The sequence below is a fragment of the Pristiophorus japonicus genome, chromosome 13 (genome assembly GCF_044704955.1).
Source record: "Pristiophorus japonicus isolate sPriJap1 chromosome 13, sPriJap1.hap1, whole genome shotgun sequence".
Classification (NCBI taxonomy): Eukaryota; Metazoa; Chordata; class Chondrichthyes; family Pristiophoridae; genus Pristiophorus; species Pristiophorus japonicus.
In genome coordinates, this window is record NC_091989.1 from 90,865,405 (window position 1) to 90,889,507 (window position 24,103).

Consider the following 24,103-nt stretch of genomic DNA (forward strand, 5'->3'; position numbering starts at 1 on the left):
CCCTTCTGGTGTGCTTCAGTAACAAAGCCAATGTGCAATGTGTTACTGAGTTGGAGGTTGGGGGTGTTGTTTGCAGCTGGTCTCTGCGAATACTGCAGCAGCCTGACTCTCTTTCTGATGACTGCTGTTAGTGATGGTGATGGTAATAAGGCTCCATGGTGAGGGAGTGGCGCACTTGCTCTCTCTCCCTGATCTTCCTGCAGCTCGCTCCCTGGCAGTCTGATGGAACGGAGTCTCTCTGCCTGGTAATGGTTTGTCTCTTCTACCCCGTGAACCACAACCCCTATCATCATCACCAGTGGAGCTGTGGTTCGCAACCGAACGCTCTTCCGTTGTTTTCCACTGAACCGCCTGCGCCGAAGAACTACAAACCCCGTCGTACCTTGCGCGGTTAGCGCACGCGCAGTGGTGGCGACGCGTCTCTCCAACATCAAAGCAGCTTTTATTTGACTCCTTTGGTTTCAAGTCCTTTTTTTGGAAAATGAAATAAAGTCTCACTTTTTGGTTGCGTTGCTACGAAGCAGACAGGTAACAAGCACGTTTTATCTCAGATACTATGCAGCGAAGACCCCACAGAAGGTCTCTGAGGAAAAGCTGACTTAGAATTTGCGTTAGCTAAAGACATACTTGAAGCTACCCTTCCTTTAAACCGGGGGAGGGGGAAGTTTAATGTATTGTTGGTTGAAGGTCAACATTCATTCAAGGAGGCGGTAAAGAGAGAAAATTGTTGTCATTTGACAAAACGGCGGTCGAAGGGTGCGGGGCTTGAAGCCGATCGATTGTTGAGAGTCCGTTACAGGCGCGAGATGAAGGAAAACCTGCCCGCGAGAGGCCTGCGCCTGCGCAGTCCCATCTTTTCGCCCGCGAGTCAGGCGGCGCAATTAGTACATGCGCACTTTGTCCCCCACTCTCCGCGGACTGCAACCCCACACCCCCAGAGAATGTGTGCGGCCAGAGCGCAAGCGCAGCGATCACGGCACCCACCGGGAAGGGTAAAGGTCAACGATGTGGTGGCACGGTAAATTGATGCCTGCACAGTTACAACTTGTGCAATTATAATTATAGAGTGGGACAGGTAAGGTCAGAACGATCACAATTTTCAGTAGCATGCGTTATGCTGCTTTAAATGACAGAAGGCTCTTTAGATACTGTATAATGTTTAATTTCCCAATAACAGCTGGATGTAGCTTGGAGGCAGAAAGTCTCTTCCATGGGAGTAACAGCAGCAGTCAGAGCTGGCTGTGTAAAGGGAAAAGCATTTGAGATCAATAAACTCCGCATCCTCCCAAGACACAAGGAGGCAAATTAAGAGAATGTGAACACTGTTTTGATTGATTCGTCTGTGTAAGTCAGAGGCCAAAATTCTAGCAAGTAGCTTCAGGTTGTGTAATGTTTAAGTGGGTGGTATGTAGGTGTCTGTGACCTGCAACTTAAACTTAAGTTAGCTCTCTCAAAGGGACAATGTCTTCATGTGGAAAAATTATCCAGCAAACCTTGTCTTTGGGAGTCAGAAGCATCCTGTCTAATGTTTATCCTGGTGACATTGTGATCAATGATGCATTTCAAGACAGATTCCATTGTATATGGCAAAACATTTTTGTAGAAACGATGTTTTCATGAATATGATGCCTTACTTGGTTGTTTGCTTTATTCCTGAAGTCAGTGACTTATGCTGCATCACAATTATGCAGGTGCTTTTCTCAAAAAGGCTTTTCTTCATGTGGGAGCAAAGGCAATAGAGCCATAGAGTCATAGTCCAGCCTGATCCTGTCCTCACTTGATGTATACACCTGCACCTTCCAGCAGAAATCACTGTGATTAGGAGCAGGAACCTTGGCTGATAATTCTCCCCTGCCAATTACAAGCCTGCTAAGGTCAAGTGTAGCACCTGAATTGGTATCCTAGCTGAAATCAGTTAACTTAGAATCATAGAAATTTATGGCACAGAAGGAGGCCATTCGACCCATCGTGTTTGTGCCGGCCAAACTTATTGCAGACAAGTAATTTAACCTGAAACCTTCTGGTATGTTGCATCAGGCAGCAGTGCAATACATTCTTCAATGACATTATCCCATATTCTTGAGCTTCTACCTTGTTTGTGGAGGTGAAAGAAACATAAATGGAGGGAATATGGAACATAAAACTGAAAAACCCTGGGAATACTTAGCATCTGAAAGAAAAAAGATTGCTTAATATTTCAGCCTCTTCATTAGCACTGCTGATTGAGTTGCACAGTGGCAGTCAAAAACAGTTCTACATATGCAGCTTTCTCAGTCCTGGTCAGGTTTGGAGATTCTGGAATGGGGATTTTCCATTTTGGTTCTCCAGGCTCACAGCAACTTCCTCTTATGGAAAATTTGCCCTCTGGTTTCTGTCTGTGGTTTTTTTGGGGCACTAAAATCATAATTTTTCAAGTGACCCCCTATAAAAGGGGAGGGGGACACTAAAACCGGCATTTAAAATAAATTAGACTTTAGAACATACCAACAGCTCCACAACTCTTTTTGAGGGATGGTTTCTGTCTGTGTCAGCACTTGGAGGGAACAGGTGCGGTTGACTGGAATTGCTAATATTAGAATGTGTTTGGTGGTTGTACCAGTAGATGTATATGGAAGGTGCAGGGTGGGTAGCTAATTTACTGATATCGAAAGCCTTATATGCAGAATAAAGGTGTGGTAGCTCAGATTGCCAGTGTCATGGAATGTATAATGAGCGTCGTGGGAAAGGACAAATGGCCCTTGGCAATGGTTAGATTTCTAAAACTAGTCTAATGATGACCTTGCTCTTGACACACACAATCATTTTTAGTGCAGTTTTTGGGGACGGGGGATCACATTCTCACATTGATTAAGTCAAGAGATGTCAGTATCGGGAATGCAACATTTTCCAATTTTTTATATTTCATGTCAGTGTCAAGCACACTCAGTCAGGAATATCACACATTGATATATGCCCGAAATGGCCTAGATTCTGTTGAATGGAGGCATTTTAGGAAGGATTCTTGCAAAACTAAAAATGATCATTGATTAACAGGCAACAACAATAATCGGCGATTATTCAACAATTGTACATCCATGTGTGACATAAGAATAAAAAAGGGAAGGTGGCTCAACCGTGGCTAATAAGGGAAATTAGGCAAAGTGTTAAATCGAAGGAAAAGGCATATAAATTGGCCAGAAAAAGCAGCAAACCTGAGGAGTGGGAGAAATTTAGAATTCAGCAGAGGATGACAAAATTAGGAGGGGGAAAATAGAGTATGAGAGTAAGTTTGCAGGGAACATAAAAACTTACTGCAAAGGCTTCTATAGATATGTGAAGAGAAAAAGATTAGTGAAGACTAATGTAGGTCCCTTGCAGTCAATCAAAGGAATTCATAATGGGGAACAAAGAAATAGCAGACCAATTGAACAAATACTTTGGTTCTGTCTTCACTAAGGAAGACACGAATACCCTCCCAAAAATACTGGGGGAACTGAAGGAAATCCTTATTAGTCAGGAAATGGTGTTGGGGAAATTGAAGGGACTAAAGGCCGATAAATCCCCAAGGCCTGATAGTCTGCATCCCAGAGTACTTAAGGAAGTGGCCCTAGAAATAGTGGATGCATTGGTAGTCATTTCCAACATTCTATAGACTCTGGTTCAGTTCCGATGGATTGGAGGGTAGCTAATGTAACCCCGCTTTTTAAAAAAGGAGGGAGGGAGAGAGAAAACAGGGAATTTTTGACCGGTTAGCCTGACATCGGAAGTGGGGAAAATGTTGGAATCACTTATTAAAGATGTAATAGCAGTGCATTTGGAAAGCAGTGACAGGATCGGTCCAAGTCAGCATGGATTTATGAAAGGGAAATCACGCTTGACAAATCTTCCAGAATTTTTTGAGGATGTAACTAGTAGAGTGGATAAGGGAGAACCAGTGGATGTGGTGTATTTGGACTTTCAAAAGGCTTTTGACAAGGTCCCACACAAGAGATTGGTGTGCAAAATTAAAGTACATGGTATTGGGGGTAATGTATTGACGTGGATAGAGAACTGGTTGGCAGACAGGAAGTAAAGAGTGGGAATAAACGGGTCCTTTTCAGAATGGCAGGCAGTGACTAGTGGGGTACCGCAAGGTTCAGTGCTGGGACCCCAGCTTATTAAAATATACATTCATGATTTAGACGAAGGAATTGAATGTAATATCTCCAAGTTTGCAGATGACACTAAGCTGGCTGGCAGTGCGAGCTGCGAGGAAGATGCCAAGAGGCTGCAAGGGGACTTGGACAAGTTAGGTGAATGGGCAAATACATGGCAGATGCAGTACAATGTGGATAAGTGTGAGGTTATCCACTTTGGTGGCAAAAACAGGAAGGCAGATTATTATATGAATGGTAAAAGGGGAGGTGCAACGAGACCTGGGTGTCATGGTACATCAGTCATTGAAGGTAGGCATGCAGGTACAGCAGGCAGTAAAGAAGGCAAATGGCATGCTGGCCTTCATAGCGAGGGGATTTGAGTATAGGAGCAGGGAGATCTTACTGCAGTTGTACAGGGCCTTGGTGAGACCACACCTTAAGTATTGTGTGCAGTTTTAGTCTCCTAATCTGAGGAAGGACATTCTTGTTATTGAGGGAGTGCAGCGAAGGTTCACCAGACTGATTCCCGGGATGGCAGAGCTGACATATGAAGAAAGACTGGATCGACTAAACTTATATACACTATAATTTAGAAGAATGAGGGGATCTTATAGAAACATATAAAATTCTGACAGGATTGGACAGGTTAGATTCAAGAAGAATGTTCCCGATGTTGCGGAAGTCCAGAACCAGGGGTCACAGTCTAAGGATAAGTGGTAAGCCATTTAGGAGCGAAATGAGGAGAAACTTCTTCACTCAGAGAATTGTGAACCTGTGGAATTCTCTACCACAGAAAGTTGTTGATGCCAATTAATTAGATATATTCAAAAGAGTTGGATGTGGCCCTTACGGTTAAAGAGAAAGCAGGAAAGGGGTCCTGAAGTTGCATGATCATATTGAATGGTGGTGCAGGTTCAAAGGGTCGAATGGCCTACTCCTGCACCTAATTTCTATGTTTTCTATGCTTTTCAAATCTTTGATTTTTAAAATATTTGGGGTCGAAATTGGGTTGCAACCCATTTGGGGACGGTAACCGAGGCGAGATGGGACTTCCTGCGCTCGGCGCGGATGTCCAACCCCGGCCGCGAAATTCCAGTTACCGCCCCTCACAGGAAGTGGAGTGTAATATCACGCGCTCCACTTGCTTTTGGGAAGGGATCGGGGCGCTACGCGGCCTCTTCACGTAGCGTCGACACGTTTCAACGCCCCTCCCCTTCCTTTAAAGGGAATGGATGCTGCGAACTCTGCAGGCCCTTTGAAGGCCTCCGCTGGGCCATAAGGGGCTGCACGATGGCGCCCCGGACTCCGCATAAGGAGCAGTGAATGGCCTGACCGGTAAGTGGGGGAAACTAAAAGATGGCAGCGCAGCATCCCACCCCTTTAAGTTTCGCCCTGCAATGGGTGACCAGCCCTGTTTGTGACCCATGAGGCTGGCACGGGCATTGCCTGCGGCGGCCTCACTGGGTGCTGGCCAATTTCCGCCGCGAAGGAGTTGCCTTGCACGGCGACAATGTCATCATCCGAGGTGCAGTGGCCCAGGGCGCTACCAGCAGGGGGCGCGGCGCTGATGCATTTGCGTCTCTGCTAATTCCCACGCAATTTCATGGGAGCCGGTGGCATTCCCCTCCCCTCCGCCCCTCCCCAAGGCAAAAACTGTTTTGCGCCCCTGAGTCGCTAACGGGAACAGGGAAATTTCAGCCCCATTGTGTTTAATGGGTGATATCCTTTGGCTCTATTTAAAGAAGAGCAGTGAGTTATTCCAGTGTCCTGGCTTCCTTCAACCAGCATGACCGCAAACATACTCATTGCTCGTGCATCTCATTGCTGTTTGTTGGATGTTGCTGTGTGCAGTTTAACTCCCGCATAACAACAGTCACTCCACTTCACTTCAACGTATTTGGTTGTATGTGATGCGCTTGGAGATGAGATAATGCGCTGTATAAATGTTTCTTACAGATGACATTATTTGGGAGTACTGTACTGACTTGCAAGGTTTTACTGTACCAAACAGATGTAGGGTCTCTACTCGAGTCTCTTAATTGCGTTAATTTCGCTGCTTCCTCGTCAGACTCCGTAATGATGTCACTAGCATTCATCGCTTTTTAAAAAAATTGCCAAGTTCTCTGCAGCTACTTTCAGGGGGATGTGATGGAGAAGCGCTTTCCTAAAATTTTTGGGGTTCCTTATATAAGCCTAAACTGAAGATGAGGATGTCTTTTCATCTGTCCTGAAACTCGTACGATTTAAAATTATTTGTAGAATTTGTTGGACACTTCTAAGATTTAATTCAGTTGAGTTCATGGAGGCAGATCTATGATGGAGATGTTACTGGGCAATGAAATACGGTTTCTCACACTTCAACAAAATGCCACAGGCTCAGGATTGTGGTTGGCATGTTTGTATTTCAGCACTATTACTCCTGGGTGTAAGTGTCTACCATTGGCACCCGTGCCTTCAGCTGCCTGGGTCCTAAGCTCTGGAATTCCCTTCCTAAACCTCTATGCCTCTTTACCTCTCCCTTCTCCTTTAAGTCGTTCCTTAAAACCTAGCTCTTTGACCAGGCTTTTGGACACCTGTCCTAATATCTCTGTGTCAAACTTTGTTTGATAACACGCCTGTGAAGTGCCCTGGGATGTTTTACTACCTAAAAGGGGTGCCGCAGGGATCAGTGCTGGGACCCCAATTATTTACAATCTATATTAACGACTTGGAAGAAAGGATTGAGTGTAACGTAGCCAAGTTTGCTGACGATACAAAGATGGGAGGAAAAGCAAGGTGTGAGGAGGACCCAAAAAATCTGCACAAGGATATAGACAGGCTACGTGAGTGGGCAAAAATTTGGCAGATGGAGTATAATGTTGGAAAGTGTGAGGTCATGTACTTTGTCAGAAAAAAATCAAAGAGCAAGTTATTATTCAAATGGAGAAAGATTGCAAAGTGCTGCAGTACAGCGGGACCTGGGGGTACTTGTGTATGAAACACAAAAGGATAGAATGCAGGTACAGCAAGTGATCAGGAAGGCCAATGATATCTTGGCCTTAATTGCAAAGGGGATGGTGTATAAAAGCAGGGAAGTCTTGCTCCAGCTGTACAAGGTATTGGTGAGGCCACACCTGGCATACTGCGTGCAGTTTTGTTTTCCATATTTACGAAAGGGTATACTTGCTTTGGAGACAGTTCAAAGAAGGTTCACTAGGTTGATTCCGGGATGAGGGAGTTGACTTATGAGGAAAGGTTGAGTAGGTTGGGCCTCTACTCATTGGAATTCAGAAGAATGAGAGATGATCTTATCGAAACGTATAAGATTATGAGGGGGCTTGACAAGGTGGATGCAGAGAGGATGTTTCCACTGATAGGGGAGACTAGAACTAGAGGGCATGATCTTAGAATAAGAGGCCGCCCATTTAAAACAGAGGGAGAAGAAATTTCTCCTCATCAGAGGGTTGTAAATCTGTGGAATTTGTTGCCTCAGAGCTGTGGAAGCTGGGACATTGAATAAATTTAAGGCAGAAATTGACAGTTTCTTAAACGATAAGGGGTTATGGGGAGCGGGCGGGGAAGTGGAGCTGAGTCCACGATCAGATCAGCCATGATCTTATTGAATGGCGGAGCAGGCTCGAGGGGCTGTATGGCCTACTCCTGTTCCTATTTATGTTCTTATATAAATGCATGTTGTTGTTGGTGTTTCTGGATACCCAGTGGGAGTGACAGCTTAACACTTGCTTTGCTGATGCTCACTAGGACATTGAACATGCAGCGTGTGAGCGTGGACTAGGACTTGGGAGAGGCACTTGATGGTTCCAAAGAGCAGGCAGCTCCAATTTTCTCTTTTCCTGAAGGCTCTAACTTATCAATGTAAAGATTCTCTTCCCCTGCCTCCAAAACAATTCATTAAAAATAATTCTGTGTTGAGGAATATAATCATTTGCTATTCGTTCCAGGTCTGCACTAGGTATTCTCTTGTGTTCAATGTCAACAGTTTCGTCCCGAAGTGGACTGTGCATCCCATACGATCAGGAGCTTATCTAAATATTTAGTCATGTGATAGTGATCCAGGGGTTTTGGATTGCAATTTAGTGCTAAATTAGAGGCGGTTTTGTGCTGTGGGCCCGGGCCCATTCAACTGTTGTTCATCGTCATCATCATAGGCAGTCCCTCGGAGTCGAGGATGACTTGCCTCCACTCTAAAAGTGAGTCCTCAGGTGGCTGAAGAGTCCAATGTGGGAATTACAGTCTCTGTCACAGGTGGGACAGACAGTGGTTGAAGGAAAAGCCGGGGTGGGGAGTCTGGTTTGCTGCACGCTCCTTCCGCTCTCTGCGCCTGGTTTCTTCATGCTCTCGGCGATGGGATGCGAGGTGCTCAGCGCCCTCCCGGATGCTCTTCCTTCACTTAAGGCAGTCTTGGGCCAGGGATTCCCAGGTGCCGGTGGGCATGTTGCATTTTATCAAGGAGGCTTTGAGGGTCCTTGAAGCATTTCCTTTGCACACCTGGGACTCGCTTACTGTGACGAAGCTCCGAGTAGAGCACTTGCTTTGGGAGTCGGAGTCTCGTGTGGGGCATGCGGACGATGTGGCCTGCCCAACGGAGCTGATCGAACGTGGTCAGTGCTTCGATACTGGGGATGTTGGCCTGATCGAGAACACTGACATTGATGCGTCTGTCCTCCCAATGGATTTGCAGGATCTTGCGGAGGCAGCGCTGATGGTACTTGTTATGTATGTAACCCTTGGCAACCTGTATCACACCACCCCAGTGGGCCCACCTGTTGGAGTCCCAAGGGATCCCAGCATCCCTTGGGAGCACTGTATATAAGCAGTCCTCCCATGCGGTAACTGCACTCTGGAGTCTAATTAAAGGAGCAAAGATCACACTTACTCATTGCATACAGTATTCAGTTTCATCCTTTATTATGAGCATAATAGTACTTCTCCAGCGTTTTATCTGCTGCATATAGTCCATGTCTCTGCAAGCGTCACAGACCCAATCCACATTCGGACCAGGGTCAAGCAAGGCTGTGTCATCGCACCAACGTTCTTCTCGATCTTCCTTGCTGCAATGATTCATCTCACCCTCAATAAGCTCCCCGCTGGAGTGGAACTAAACTATAGAACTAATGGGAATCTGTTCAACCTTCACCGCCTCCAGGTTAGATACAAGGTCATCCCATCCTCTGTATTAAATTACAGTACGCAGACGACACTTGCGTCTGCGCACATGCGGAGGCCGAACTCCAAGCCATCGTCAACACCAAGCCAAACGGTTGTTACAGCCCAAACCTCCACAGAAAGAGAAGGTTAGGTCCTTTTTAGGATTTACAGTTTTTTTTCAGCTGTGGTGTTGACCCTGCTTTGTAATTCTTTTTGACATGTATATTGCAATTGTGCTTAGTTTTATTGTAGAGAGCTGCCAGGAACTGGTAACTACTTTGAACATTTTTAAGTGGAACAAAATGTTTTAGATGTGCCATAAGCAGTTGAGAATACCTGTTAACTAGGGCTAGTACGGCATCATGGTGTTGATACTTCATACTCAAAGACGACAACCCATATTATACAATTAGTTTTGATGACTGCTTTTTTCTTTCATCTCCTCCCTCAACAAGGGAACAAAAGCCTTGCAGAAACAGACTGAAGTCACGGTGCTTTGTGACGAGCCATTTGTGCTGTATGAATTGTCAGTTGGTACTCAAAACAACTTGCCAAGGCAAGAGAGTTGGCGAACTTTGGAATGCAGTCTTTGAGCATCCATGGAGAATTTATGAGCATTCTTTCCCTTATGGTACGGCAATGCACACTGCTGCAGTCAGCAAATCTGTGATCGCACTTGCAGTAATGATAAGCTAGAGGTCTCTATGTGGGTGTGGTTGCACGACACATTGAGGAAATAGCCCACCAGTCTATTTGTGCCAAATTCCCAATTTCCAAATGGGCTGTCAGAAGGAAGTGCTGAATGAAGACTAGTTGCCCTAGGAGAGATAATAAGAGCTGGTCTTGTGGAGCTATTCTGGAACATTGCCGACCAGCCATTTTGAGCAGCATTGGCAGAGGCCTGGAAACAGAAGGTGTCATCCCAGTGAATGGTGTGTGATATCGGGAGAGCTCAAAATCGTCTTCACAAAAACAAGCTCCAACTGGATGCTGACTATAAGCAGTCAACTACAACATGCTGCATACAGCAATGAAATCTGACTCAATGAAGTATGAAAATTGGTGTATTGTGACAAATTGTGGGCACAACCCTTTAGGGAGGATGTGAAGGATTTGGAGAGGGTACAAAAGAGAGTTACTAGAATGGTTCCAAGGATGAGGGAATACAGTTTCATGGATAGACTAGAGAAGCTGGCATTGTTCTCCTTGGAACAGAGAAGGCCAAGAGGAGATTTGATAGAGGTGTTTAAAATCGTGAAGGGTTTAGATGGAGTAAAGAGAAACAATTTCCAATGGCTGGAAGGGTCGATAACCAGAGGGCTCAGATTTAAGAAAGAACCAGAGGTGTCATGAGAAACGTCCTTGTGCAATGATTGATGAGGATTTGGAATGCACTGGCTGATAGGATGGTGGGATACAGATTGAATAGTTGCATTCAATAGGGAATTGGATAAATACTTGAAGGAGAAAAAACGCAGGGATATGGAGAAAGTCCCACTCCCCCGCTCTAACTGGATTGCTCTTCGAAAGAGCCGGCATAGACTCAATGGACCAAATGACCACCTTCTGTGCTGTACTATTCTATAATTTTATGAAAGAAATAGCCTTTCAACACTGTGCATATATTTGGTGCGGTATTGTGTATATACACTGGTGAAGTCAAATGGTGAGTAACTTTCCAACTGTGTTCAGTCATTCAGATGGCTCCTGTACGCAACTGAAAAGATCAAGTTGACTATTTCAATGGAGTCTTGATAAAATCTGCAAAATAATGCAATTTTAAAAGATAAAGTACAATAGATGACAACGACTGATCTAGCCTTGTATAATAGGATAGCATAACAAGCCTTAATGTATTGTCATATTATAGGACATGGTGAGTTTTCTTGTGATTAAAAACCGTGATAGAGATTGCAAACACATTTAAATAAATAGAGCCGTGCTATATGTTTTGTTTAAATGCAGTGAGACATGCATTTTTTTTTTAAAAAGCAGTGGCCTCTCAGTAAGTGAGAGCGATTGGGTTTGCATCTTTTACCTGTGGCCCTGGGAACTGGGACTCAGGAATGAGTTCCTCTATGTATGTCGCAATCAGCAAATTTTTCTGGTTCTTATCCTTTTCCTCCCTTTTCATCATCTGCTTTATCATTAATTTTCTGTACATACTTTTAACATTTTGCCGGGTTGCTTTTTCTTTCTCTATTTTGCTTCTTAGACTTTGTTGTAAATGGTATTATTCCCACTGCAGGTATACAATCTGACTGGGATGCTCTGCAAACTTGGCTCCTTTGATTGTTACAAAGCTCATCTAAATTCAAGGACATAATTACAATTACAATTACCAGCTAAACCTGCAATATACAAGTTAATTGAATCTTTTACTAACCAAATACTGAAAGGTGGACAGTGATGGGTTAACACTGAGTCCTTTCAACGCTAATAAGAAAAGAAAGAATGACTATTAATCATTGAAGAAGGAAGGGATAACCAGCCGTGGATAACCAAGGAAATAAAGGAGAGTATCAAATTAAAAACCAATGCGTATAAGGTGGCCAGGGTTAGTGGAAAAATAGAAGATTGGGTAAATTTTAAACGACAGCAAAGAATGACTAAGAAAGCAATAAAGAAAGGAAAGATAGATTACGAAGGTAAACTTGCGCAAAACATAAAAACGGATAGTAAAAGCTTTTACAGATATATAAAACGGAAAAGAGTGACTAAAGTAAATGTTGGTCCCTTAGAAGATGAGAAGGGGGATTTAATAATGGGAAATGTGGAAATGGCTGAGACCTTAAACAATTATTTTGCTTCGGTCTTCACAGTGGAAGACACAAAAACCATGCCAAAAATTGCTGGTCACAGGAATGTGGGAAGGGAGGACCTTGAGACAATCACTATCACTAGGGGGGTAGTGCTGGACAGGCTAATGGGACTCAAGGTAGACAAGTCCCCTGGTCCTGATGAAATGCATCCCAGGGTATTAAAAGAGATGGCGGAAGTTATAGCAGATGCATTAGGTATAATCTACCAAAAGTCTCTGGACTCTGGGGAGGTACAAGCGGATTGGAAAACAGCTAATGTAACACCTCTGTTTTAAAGAAAGGGGACAGACAAAAGGCAGGTAACTATAGGCCGGTTAGTTTAACATCTAGCGGGGAAAATGCTTGAAACTATCATTAAGGAAGAAATAGCAGGACATCTAAACAGGAATAGTGCAATCAAGCAGACGCAGCATGGATTCATGAAGGGGAAGTCATGTTTGACTAATTTACTGGAATTCTTTGAGGATATAACGAGCATGGTAGATAGAGGTGTACCGATGGAAGTGGTATATTTAGATTTTCAAAAGGCATTCGATAAGGTGCCACACAAAAGGTTACTGCAGAAGATAAGGGTACGCGGAGTCAGAGGAAATGTATTAGCATGGATAGAGAATTGGCTGGCGAACAGAAAGTAGAGAGTCGGGATAAATAGGTCCTTTTCGGGTTGGAAATCAGTGGTTAGTGGTGTGCCACAGGGATCGGTGCTGGGACCACAACTGTTTACAATATACATAGATGACCTGGAAGAGGGGACACTGTGTAGTGTAACAAAATTTGCAGATGACACAAAGATTAGTGGGAAAGCGGGTTGTGTAGAGGACACACAAAGGCTGCAAAGAGATTTAGATAGGTTAAGCGAATGGGCTAAGGTTTGGCAGATGGAGTACAATATCAGAAAGTGTGAGGTCATCTACCTTGGGGAAAAAAAACAGTAAAAGGGAATATTATTTGAATGGGGAGAAATTACAACATGCTGCGGTGCAGAGGGACCTGGGGGTCCTTGTGCATGAATCCCAAAAAGTTAGTTTTCAGGTGCAGCATGTAATCAAGAAGGCGAATGGAATGTTGGCCTTCATTGCGAGAGGGATGGAGTACAAAAGTAGGGAGGTCCTTCTGCAACTGTATAGGGTATTGGTGAGGCCGCACCTGGAGTACTGCGTGCAGTTTTGATCACCTTACTTGAGGAAGGATATACTAGCTTTGGAGGGGGTACAGAGACGATTCACGAGGCTGATTTCGGAGATGAGGGGGTTACCTTATGATGATAGATTGAGTAGACTGGGTCTTTACTCATTGGAGTTCAGGAGGATGAGGGGGGATCTTATAGAAACATTTAAAATAATGAAAGAGATAGACAAGATAGAGGCAGAGGTGTTTTTTCCACTGGTCGGGGAGACTAGAATTAGGGGGCACAGCCTCAAAATATGGGGGAGCCAATTTAAAACCGAGTTGAGAAGGAATTTCTTCTCCCAGAGGGTTGTGAATCTGTGGAATTCTCTGCCCAAGGAAGCAGTTGAGGCTAGCTCATTGAATGTATTCAAGTCACAGATAGATAGATTTTTAACCAATAAGGGAATTAAGGGTTACGGGGAGCGGGCGGGTAAGTGGAGCTGAGTCCACGGCCAGATCAGTCATGATCTTGTTGAATGGCAGAGCAGGCTCGAGGGGCTAGATGGCCTACTCCTGTTCCTAATTCTTATGACTTCTTATTAATGGATCTGTTTTGTAGGCCAATCATTTTAACAGCAGTTCATGTTGGTGCTGTTCAGTTTGCAGCACTGTTGAACTCCCACAAGGAGATCAGAGTCTGGACCCGATTCTGAACTGAAAATTCAATCCAGGTCATTCGGCTGGGAGGAAAAACTCAGCCATGATGGTAGGGCGCTATTCTGCAGGCTAGATCCAAGACCGTCCCATCCTCTGTCGTCGAACTATAGTATATGGACGGCGCTTGCATCTGTGCACATTCAGAGACTGGACTCCAAGCCATCATCAACATCTTCACCGAGGCATACGAAAGCATGGACCTGATGCTAAATATCCGTAAGACGAAGGTCCTCCACCAACCTGACCCCACCAAACAGCACTGCTCCATGGTCATCAAAATCCACAGCGCAGCCCTGGACAGCGTGGACCACTTTCCATACCTCGGAAACCTATTATCAGTAAGGGCAGGCATCAGCGACGAGGTTCAACACCGCCACCAGTGCGCCAGCGCAGCCTTCCGTCACCTGACAAAGAGAGTGTTCAGACATTAGGCCCTCAAATCTGGCACCAAGCTTATGGTCTACAGGGCTGTAGTAATACCCGTCCTCCTGTATGGCTCAGAGACGTGGACCATATACAGTGGACATCTCAAATTGCTGGAGAAATGCCATCAATGATGTCTCCACAAGATCCTGCAGATCCCCTGGGAGGACAGATGCATCAACGTCATTGTTCTTGGTCAGGCCAACATTCCTAGTATCGAAGCACTGACCACACTCTACCAGCTCCGTTGGGCGGGCCACAGTGTCCGCATGTCCGACACAAGACTCCCAAAGCAAACGCTCTACTCTGAACTCCTACACGGCAAATGAGCCCCAGGTGGGCTGAGGAAACATTTCAAGGGCACCCTCAAAGCCTCCTTGATAAAGTGCAACATCCCCACTGACACCTGGGAGTCCCTGGCCAAAGACCGCCCTAAGTGGAGGAAGAGCATCTGGGAGGGCGCTGAGCACCTCGAGTCTCGTCACCGAGAGCATGCAGAAACCAAGCGCAGACAGCGGAAGGAGCATGCGGTAAACCAGACTTCACACCCACCCTTTCCCTCAACCACTGTGTGTCCCACCTGTGACAGAGACTATAATTCCCGTATTGGATTGTTCAGTCACCTGAGAACTCACTTTGAGTGGAAGCAAGTCTTCCTCGATTTCGAGGGACTGCCTATGATGATTATGATTCTAATCACCCGAGAAGGTGATGAATCAATGAGTGTCGCTGGTTGATTATTATCCTCCTGGTGCTGGGCCAGACATGTTTCTGATTGTTGGTATTTGAGAGGCCAGGAAGAGAGACAATATTTGCAGGGCTTGGCGAAGAGGTGAGTAATAACATTATAAATGCTACTGGGACTGCTTTTGCTTTCACATACTCATTGGCTGAAGATCAGGTGCAGGAAGCCTGTCTGATTTCCAGTCCCATCCCACTAGCTCAAGGGCACTGAGGTCAATATTGTGCCCCTGCTGCTGCAAGAGCTAATTGGTGGTATGAATTTGTGTCAACTGTAGATGCCTTTTCGGCTTCAGTGGCATCAGTCTCTCCTGTAAGGTCTGGGCATCTTGCTTTTATGCGAGCTTACCCATGCTGCCCTCCATCTACTTGTACAATAACTGGACTCGGAAGTGTAACAACGGAAGCTTCTCATGAACCAGATATCCGTGTCTATTTGCTCATGTATTTCATCAATCTCTCCGAAAGTGGACCGAGTTAACATAACATGCGGCGAGGCATGCTTCGAATTGTTAAGCTGCTTTATTTCACAGGAAGGTGAACAGAGCAATAGTTATGATCTGACTCATTAGTTCAATCACTAAAACTTATCTCCACATAATAACATAAAAATAATGAACATGCCAGCTACCCCACTTCATTGAGTCGTCTTGCTTGATTTAAGCAGACTAACTCCTCTGCATTCTTAGCTTCAACCCAAGGCAGAACTTCTCTACCTTCAGTCTTCTGCCTTTCACAGCCCTTTGTCGCCTGACTGCAGTTACAGCCTCCCGCTTCCAAAAGCCAACTGCTTCTGGCTGTCTCTTATCCTTTGCTTCACAGGCAGAAATGAAAGGGTTTTCCATCACCATGGATAAAAGGTGTTTTCTAATTACTCAGAAAACTTTGTTATTTGTTCTCTGGAAAAAAAACCCAGCTCTCTCGCATATTAATCATCCTTTATCTGGGTGCTTTTTAAAAATAAAATCATAAGAATGCACTAAAACAAAAGCCAAATACTGCAGGTACTGGAAACTTGAGATTAAAAAAAACGTGCATTGTTGGAAGCACTTAGCAGGTCTGGCAGCATCTGTGGAGAGTGAAACAAGAATTTATGGCCCGGATTTTACAGTCAGCAGTGAAGGAACGGTACTCGCCGTTCATCTCGCTGATTGCTGCCCACAAAGATTTAACGGGCTTTAGAGCGGAGGCTTCTTGTTATCAGGCGTTTGTTCCAGCGCTGCGCCCTCTACTGTGTCTGTGAGAAACAGCGAGGCTTTTCAACCAATCAGACTGAAGAATTCTCACTGAGCCACGCGCAGTCCAAACCAGGAAGTATAAAGTAAAAAATTTAAATGATGTACAGAAAGTTAAATAAAGATGAAAGAAATATAGGTGGGATTAAGGGTGAGAGATAACAGAGAAAAAAGGTGTTTTAAATTTTTTTAGAATCTCAAACTAATTTTCTTCTGAAGGAATGAGACTTCACATATGTAAAATTAATTTTTCAGGGTCAGAGAGATTGTTCAGCAGTAATCGCGCCATTAAAAATGTACTTAATCCTGAATGCATTAGCCTTAACCTTTTCAGCCATCTTTAGTGTGGAACTAATGGGCAGGTACAGCAAGTTCACGCCGTTGCAGTCATTTCAGTGCCGAGTCCATTGGCAAGGACTGCAAAAGCGCACCCTGTGGAGGAGCAAGGTATCTCTGACAGAAACCTCTGCATTTGGGGGTTTTACTGCACATGTGCAGACACCAGAAGTTGCTGAACGATTTACCCCATAATAATGGCCTCATTGTTATTGATCATTCATTGTAATATTTGAAGATAATACTGTTAACTTTGACTCATGATCTGAGTTTAATGACAATCATGAGATGAAAAGAAAGCGTTTGCTTCAGTTCAGGAGTTACGTTTGAGTTCTGGTATCGAGTAGGACAAGACACACTGCCTCAATCCATATATGTGGGCTTCATTATGCACAGGCTCTTTGTGTCCTCTTCACAGCCCACAAGATCGGCGAGGGATTGCAGCGAGTTGTGATCGGGGCCCAGAAGAGACATGGGCCATGGGGCAGCACGGGCAAGCCCACACTGCGATGTGTGCGCACTAAGTCTGTGCAGCAGAGCAGGTCTCCAGTCGTCTTGGTTAATCCTTGCCACTGGACCAAGACCGAGCTCTGTCAAGCCCGTGTGGTGGCTGATGTGCAACGCCTACATTGAAAAAATCCACGCACAGGCATCTTCCACCCTTCAACATGCAGTTCGGGACCTGGAATTTTAGGTCCTTCATTGAAAGACCTGTGAACTCATTGAACACATCCCTTTTTGGTGTGGAAGCAAGTAAGTCATCCTCGATTCGATGGACTACCTAAGGAGAGGTATTATTACAGCAAAATCCGAGCCAATGTTTTAGGTCCCGTTCTGATCAAAGGTCAACGACCTGAAACGGTAACTGTTTCTCCACAGATGTTGCCTGGCTTGCTGTGTGTTTCCAACATTTTCTGTTTTTATTTCATGAGAATACATGTTGCTTTTAAAATATCAACATTAAAACAAACTCTTTTTTCCAAAAATCCTGAAAGGTGGAAAAATGGTCAAACAGAATCTTGAAATGTGACAATTGAGTAACTAATTACAGATCGGGGATCAAACATGAGGCCTTCCTGGTCTGAGTGAGAACGAGAGTATCTTTTAATACAAATATTACATTTTCAAAAATAGTTGAGTTTTGAAGCCAAGTAATTATCTCCCCTTGTGTTTTCTTGGGAGTTAGGAAGGGTCAATGCTAATGGCTTACATCTGTGAGAAAGAGGTCCAAATTCTAATCCAGGCAGTTGGGGGAGGGTGAGAAATAGACAGCGAGAAAGACACAAATGGAGAGCAAGGCAGACAGACAGCTTCTTTCCACAATCTAACTTGATTTTTAAAGTTGAATTTGAGGGAAGCAGACAGAAAGGGAAGGGAGGAAAGAGGAAAAGGATTGCGAGGGGAAGGAAGGGTAGAGAGAGGGAAAGGAGGATAGCGAGGAAGAGAGCTAGAGTAGAGAGAGGAGAAAAGAAGGGAAGTGAAATAGGGGGTGCAAATATAACCTGATGAGTTTGCATTGGCTGTTTCCATCCTAAATGTAGATATAGGAATTTATAATGGAAATTTTAAAAATGGACAAAATGCATGGCTTCAAAATGGGGCTGAATTACATTTCTGTGTCCCCACCCTCTAACCTCACTTCACCTGAAGATTACATTTGTTCTTGACTCCCCATGTACCATGGGAGTTTGACTAGTGAAGAAATTAAAATCCTTGCATCTGTGACCTTTTCCATTATAAATTCCTGTGTCCACATTTATAATGGGAATGACCTATGTAAACCTGTCATACTTTACTTGCACTTTTCCTCCAATGGTTGCGCTACAGTGTCATCACTGGCAGGAGGGTATAATTACAGCGTGACACGTTTAGTTTCCAATATTATAAGTATGGACATAAGAATTCACAATGTAAATAAGACCAGCATAAATGACTTTAAACTGGGGACTGAATTGCATGTACATGTTCACAACCTATTATCCCCTTCTTGCTAACTCCACTTCACTAGAACATTCCACTTGTTCTTGACTCTCTCTGTGCAATGCCACAAATGACAGGTAATAATTAATTTACTTTGTTTCTAGGAAGCAACTGAATTGGTCATGCGGTGCTTCTGAAGACCAACCGTATGACACAAGTTGAAGAGATCTAAAGGAATGGCAAGCAAAGCTGACGGACAACATGCTGAGACTTTAGCAACAGAGCAGCAGAATTTTGGTAGCCAACCCAAAGGAGTGGAATGGACCGTCATCGTCCTCACCTGCCAGTACAAAGATAGCGTATACGCCTTCCAAAGAGGTACATGGGGCAAGGCCTGTTGGGAAGAACTGAGCACAAGCAGATTGTGAGGCCACCAGATATAACCACAGTCTTTTAATTGGTAACTGTACCATCCCGTAATAGAGTATTTGAAGAAGATTATTATAATGGTGATCAAGATATTATCCTTGTCATCTTGACTTGAAAATTGCCCACTGTGAATTGAAATTGTTTTTCAACAGCATGTAGAAATGCAAGATGAGGGATGCCGTTGCTGGAGAGCGGAATGCTTTTTCCACTTTTTTTGCAGCCAGTGTAAGAATGGACCATTCTCAGGTCAGGTATAGCATGGGTTGGGAATGAACAAGCATTTATAAAGCACCTTTCACGTTCTCAGAACATTCCTAAAGCTAACGAAGTACTTTTGAAATACTGCCATTGTTATAATGTAGAGAAATGTGGCAGCCATGTTTTGCACAGCAAGATCCCACAAACAGATGGCACCACAGACTGTGCCGAATTCCTCAATCCTGCACTGAAGTGTCAACCTAGATTATGCGCACAAATCTCTGGAGTGGGGTTTGAACCCACAATCTTGTGGCTCACGTGAGAGTGCTACCAGTGGACCAAGGCTAACGCCTATAGACTGTCCCGATGTATCAACATTTTGGTACGGATCTTCGCTCCAGCATCAATCTGTATTGAATTTTACTTCAGTATGTCTTAAGTAATTTTGTGGCTTCGTTCAGCTGCACTCGCCTTGTCTCACTCTCCAGCTGGCCTCCCCCTCTCGCAGGCTGATGCTGCCAATGAGAGAGCAGCACTAACACAGGCATTTCCTGTGGCAGTGAGCCTACTGATTTAAAACAAACAAACTATGCAGCATAGATGGGGACAGTGCTGATTTCCATTTTGGCTCTGACTGCTTCGCACTCCAGCTGGGAGGTAGACCAGGGCTAGGGTGTACTGTGGGGACTATAACAGCTTTTAAATTGGGAATACCGTAATTACGTGTAGGAGAGCCTGAGACAGGAGGAGAGCGGGGCTGGGCCAAGAGAAGTCTGGATGTTCTCAATATATCAAAGTTATATATGGGTTTTCTTGGACTTTGATATGTGGAGACTTCACTGTGCTATGAAGGAAAGAATTCAAAAATGAAACTTTGAAATATCTGCATCAGTTGTATGAAATACTTTTTTTTCTCATTTTCTCTCCTCCTCTGCAGAAGTTGGTGAAGGTACAGTAGAACAGAACCTCCCACAATCCTGTGGTAATTTACACAAGTGGCCTTGACAGTGAGTGTTGGCAGGGTATTTGAGTGTAGGGTCACCTCAGCCAATCACAGGGCCTGTCCACATCTGCTATTCATGCATGTATATTGAATCATAAGATAGGAATTGGGTTTGAGAAACTTGTTAATAGTGTTTTTCCTTTTCTAACTAGTATTACAATCCCAACTTCTCCTCTCACTGAGGAAATCAAGATGTTTTAGCTTGGGGATAGTAAACATGGAACAAAGAAATGGCAGACCAGTTGAACAAATACTTTGTTCATGAAGGAAGACACAAATAACCTTTCGGAAATACGAGGGGAGCGAGAAGGAGGAACTGAAGGAAATCCTTATTAGGCGGGAAATTGTGTTCGGGAAATTGATGGGATTGAAGGCCGATAAATCCGGGGCCTGATAGTCTGCATCCCACAGTACTTAAGGAAATGGTCCTAGAAATACTGGATGCTTTGGTGATCATTTTCCAACAATCTATCGACTCTGGATTAGTTCCTATGGACTGGAGGGTAGCTAATGTAACACCACTTTTTAAAAAAAGGAGGGAGAGAGAAAACAGGTAATTATAGACCGGTTAGCTTGGCATCAGTAGTGGGGAAAATGTTGGAATCAATTATTAAAGATGAAATAGCAGCACATTTGGAAAGCAGTGACAGGATCGGTCCAAGTCAGCATGGATTTATGAAAGGGAAATCATGCTTGACAAATCTTCTGGAATTTTTTGAGGATGTAACTAGTACAGTGGACAAGTGAGAACCAGTATTTGGACTTTCAAAAGGCTTTTGACAAGGTCCCACGCAAGAGATTAGTGTGCAAAATTAAAGCATATGATATTGGGGGTAATGTACTGATGTGGATAAGAGAACTGGTTGGCAGACAAGAAGCAGAGAGTGGGAATAAATGGGTCCTTTTCAAAATGGCAGGCAGTGACTATTGGGGTGCCGCAGGGCTCAGTGCTGGGACCCCAGCTATTTACAATATACATTAATGAGTTAGATGAAGGAATTGAGTGTAATATCTCCTAAGTTTGCAGATGACAGTAAGCTGGGTGGTGGTGTGAGCTGTGAGGAGGACGCTAAGAGGCTGCAGGGTGACTTGGACAGGTTAGGTGAGTGAGCAAATGCATGGCAGATGCAGTATAATGTGGATAAATGTGAAGTTATCCACTTTGGTGGCAAAAACACGAAGGCAGAATATTATCTGAATGACGGCAGATTCGGAAAAGGCGAGGTGCAACTGGGTCTCATGGTTCATCAGTCATTGAAAGTTGGCATGCAGATACAGCAGGCGGTGAAGAAGGCAAATGGTATATTGGCCTTCATAGCTAGGGGATTTGAGTATAGAAGCAGGGAGGTCTTACTACAGTTGTACAGGGCCTTGGTGAGGCCTCACCTGGAATATTGTGTTCAGTTTTGGTCTCCTAATCTGAGGGAGTGCAGCGGAGGTTCACCAGACTGATTCCCGGGATGGTAGGACTGTCATGTGAGGAGAGACTGGCTCAACTGGGCCTTTATACATTGGAGTTTCGAAGGATGAGAGGGGATCTCATAGAAACATATAAAATTCTGACGGGACAGGTTAGATGCAGGAAGAATGTTCCCAATGTTGGGGAAGTCCAGAACCAGGGGACACAGTTTAAGGATAAGGGGTAAGCCATTTACGACTGAGATGAGGAGAAACGTCTTCACTCAGAGAGTTGTTAACCTGTGGAATTCCCTACCGCAGAGAATTGTTGATGCCAGTTCATTGTATATATTCAAGAGGGAGTTAAATATGGCCCTTACGGCTAAAGGGATCACGGGTGTGGAGTGAAAGCAGGAAAGGGGTACTGAGATGAATGATCAGCCATGATCTTATTGAATGGTGGTGCAGGCTCGAAGGGCCGAATAGCTTACTCCTGCACCTAGTTTCTATGGGCCCAAGTTTCCACGTGATTTGCGCCTGATTTTTAGGAGCAACTGATGGAGAACGGACTATCTTAGAATTATCCACATTTTTTTTTCTGCAGTTCTAGTCAGGTAGAACAGTTCCACTTTGGAACAGAATTTTTTCTTCAAAAGGGGGCGTGTCCGGACACTGACGCCTGATTTGAAAGTTTCCACAGTGAAAACGTACTCCAAACTAACTTAGAATGGAGCAAGTGAAGATTATTGTAGAACTGAAAAAACCTGTTCTACACATTAAAAAAAATCAGGCGCAGGTTACAAATTAGGCGTCCAGAACGAGGGGGGGCGGGGGGGAAGGGAAGTCATTAAATTCTATAATAAATCCTTATTTATACTTGTACAAATATTATACAAATAAATCCAACCTGAATAAACATTTATAAGCAAAGAAAAGATTAAATAAACCATCTTCCTACCTGTGTGAAAGTGCTTCAGGCAGGCCTTTCGGGACCGAAGGCTGAACGGGCTGGCCCGAGACTTCGGGCAGGGCCCGTCCCCAGCACCAGATTTACAGGTAGGTGGCGTTGGGTCGGGTCGGGGAGGTTCGGTTCGGGTCGGAGGGAGAGAGGGAGAGAGGGAGAGAGGGAGAGAGGGGAGGGAAGGGAGGGAAGGGAGGGAGAGAGGGGGGGGAGGGAGGGGGAGGTCAGGTCGGGGAGGGGGAGGTCAGGTCGGATCCAGTCCAGGGGCGCGGTAGTACGGGTCGGGTCCAGTCGGGGGGGGGGGAGGGTTCGGTTCGGGTCGCGTCCAGGCGGGGGGGGAAGCGAGAGTCGGGTCCGGTCTGGAGGCGGGGGGAGGGGGCGGGGAGCGGGTGTCTGATCTGGTCGGGGGGGGGGGGGGGGGAGCAGGAGCTGGCCGTGGGAGGAGCCTTATTCACGCAGCCCCAGTGAAGCCATTCAGCCAGGGCTAGGGGCTGCGTGCTTCGGGCCCCTCCCACACAGTTTCGGGCGCCTGGAGCTACTGCACTTGCGTGCCCATTGTAGCGCGCATGTGCAGAGGTCCTGGCACTGTTTTCAGCGCAGGGACCTGGCTCCGCCCCCCACAGCTCGCGCTGCGCTGCGCCGAGGGCCAGAGGACCTGCAGGGAGGTGGAGAATACCGAGGATGTTTTTAGGCACACTTTGTGGCGTGAAAAACGGGCGTCCAGGTCGGGACTGCGCCGTTCTAGGCGCGTGTGGAAACTTGGGCCCTATGTTTCTATGTAAGTGAATTTTGCCTAGTAAAGTGGCAGAGTCACACATTTTGGAGGAGTGGTAGAAAGTAGATGTATCTCAAAGCAAACCTTTTCTGTTCATATATTACATGTAAAATTTACAAGGATGCTGCCAGAACTGAGAGGTTATAACTATCAAGAAAGACTGAACAGGCTGGGGCTCTTTTCTCCGGAAAAGAGAAGGCTGAGGGGGTGACCTAATATAGCTCATTAAAATTATGGAAGGGTTCTAAAGGGTAGATGTAGAGAAGATGTTTCCACGTGTGGGGGTATCCAAAACTAGGGGCCATAAATATAAGATAGTGACTAATAAATCCAATCGGGAATTCAGGAGAAACTTCTTAACCCAGAGAGTGATGAGAATGTGGAACTCACTACAGGTTGGACCTCTGTGGTTCGGGACCTGACTGGTGCCGAAACAGAAAATTTTACGAACCACAGGAGGTCAGTATATGACTACATAAGCATGCGCCTAGCCTAGGCTAGGCTTACCAGTACCTGTAGAGTGCTGCTCACTGCTCTCCTTCTCATTTAGGAGTAAATTAGAGCTAAATAATAGTACAAAACAGTAAGAGCCAGGACTGCCGGCTGGATGTAAACAAACCTTGTGGACGGGAAGCCACTCATGCAAAGCGGCAGTTCCGCAAACTATTGCCGAACCACGGATGTTTCTGGACCAGAGAGTCCCAGACCAGAGAGGTTCAACTTGTACCACAGGGAGTGGTTGAAGCGAATAGCATCGATACATTTAAGGGGA

General features: G+C 45.0%; 2 protein-coding genes across 9 annotated transcripts in view; one reads left to right on the forward strand and one right to left on the reverse strand.

The window, feature by feature from the left end:
- Positions 1-817, reverse strand: part of st3gal2 (ST3 beta-galactoside alpha-2,3-sialyltransferase 2) — a 468,108-nt gene extending 467,291 nt beyond the window's left edge. For all 3 annotated transcript variants that reach the window (XM_070897754.1, XM_070897757.1, XM_070897756.1), the window contains exon 1: positions 2-817. The gene's annotated coding sequence lies outside the window, so the exon portion shown is untranslated. The remainder of the gene's footprint in view (position 1) is intronic.
- LOC139278696 (L-fucose kinase) overlaps positions 396-24,103 on the forward strand; it is a 427,721-nt gene continuing 404,013 nt past the window's right edge. For 4 of the 6 annotated variants that reach the window (XM_070897747.1, XM_070897753.1, XM_070897751.1 and 1 more), the window contains exons 1-2: positions 978-1,075; positions 18,732-18,945. In XM_070897747.1, coding sequence (XP_070753848.1) covers positions 18,804-18,945 — 142 coding nt within the window. In that variant the 5' untranslated portion in view covers positions 978-1,075; positions 18,732-18,803. Of the gene's footprint in view, positions 529-977; positions 1,076-17,218; positions 17,401-18,731; positions 18,946-24,103 lie in introns of those variants that run through there. The other 2 variants (XM_070897748.1, XM_070897749.1) reach the window with 2 other exon arrangements.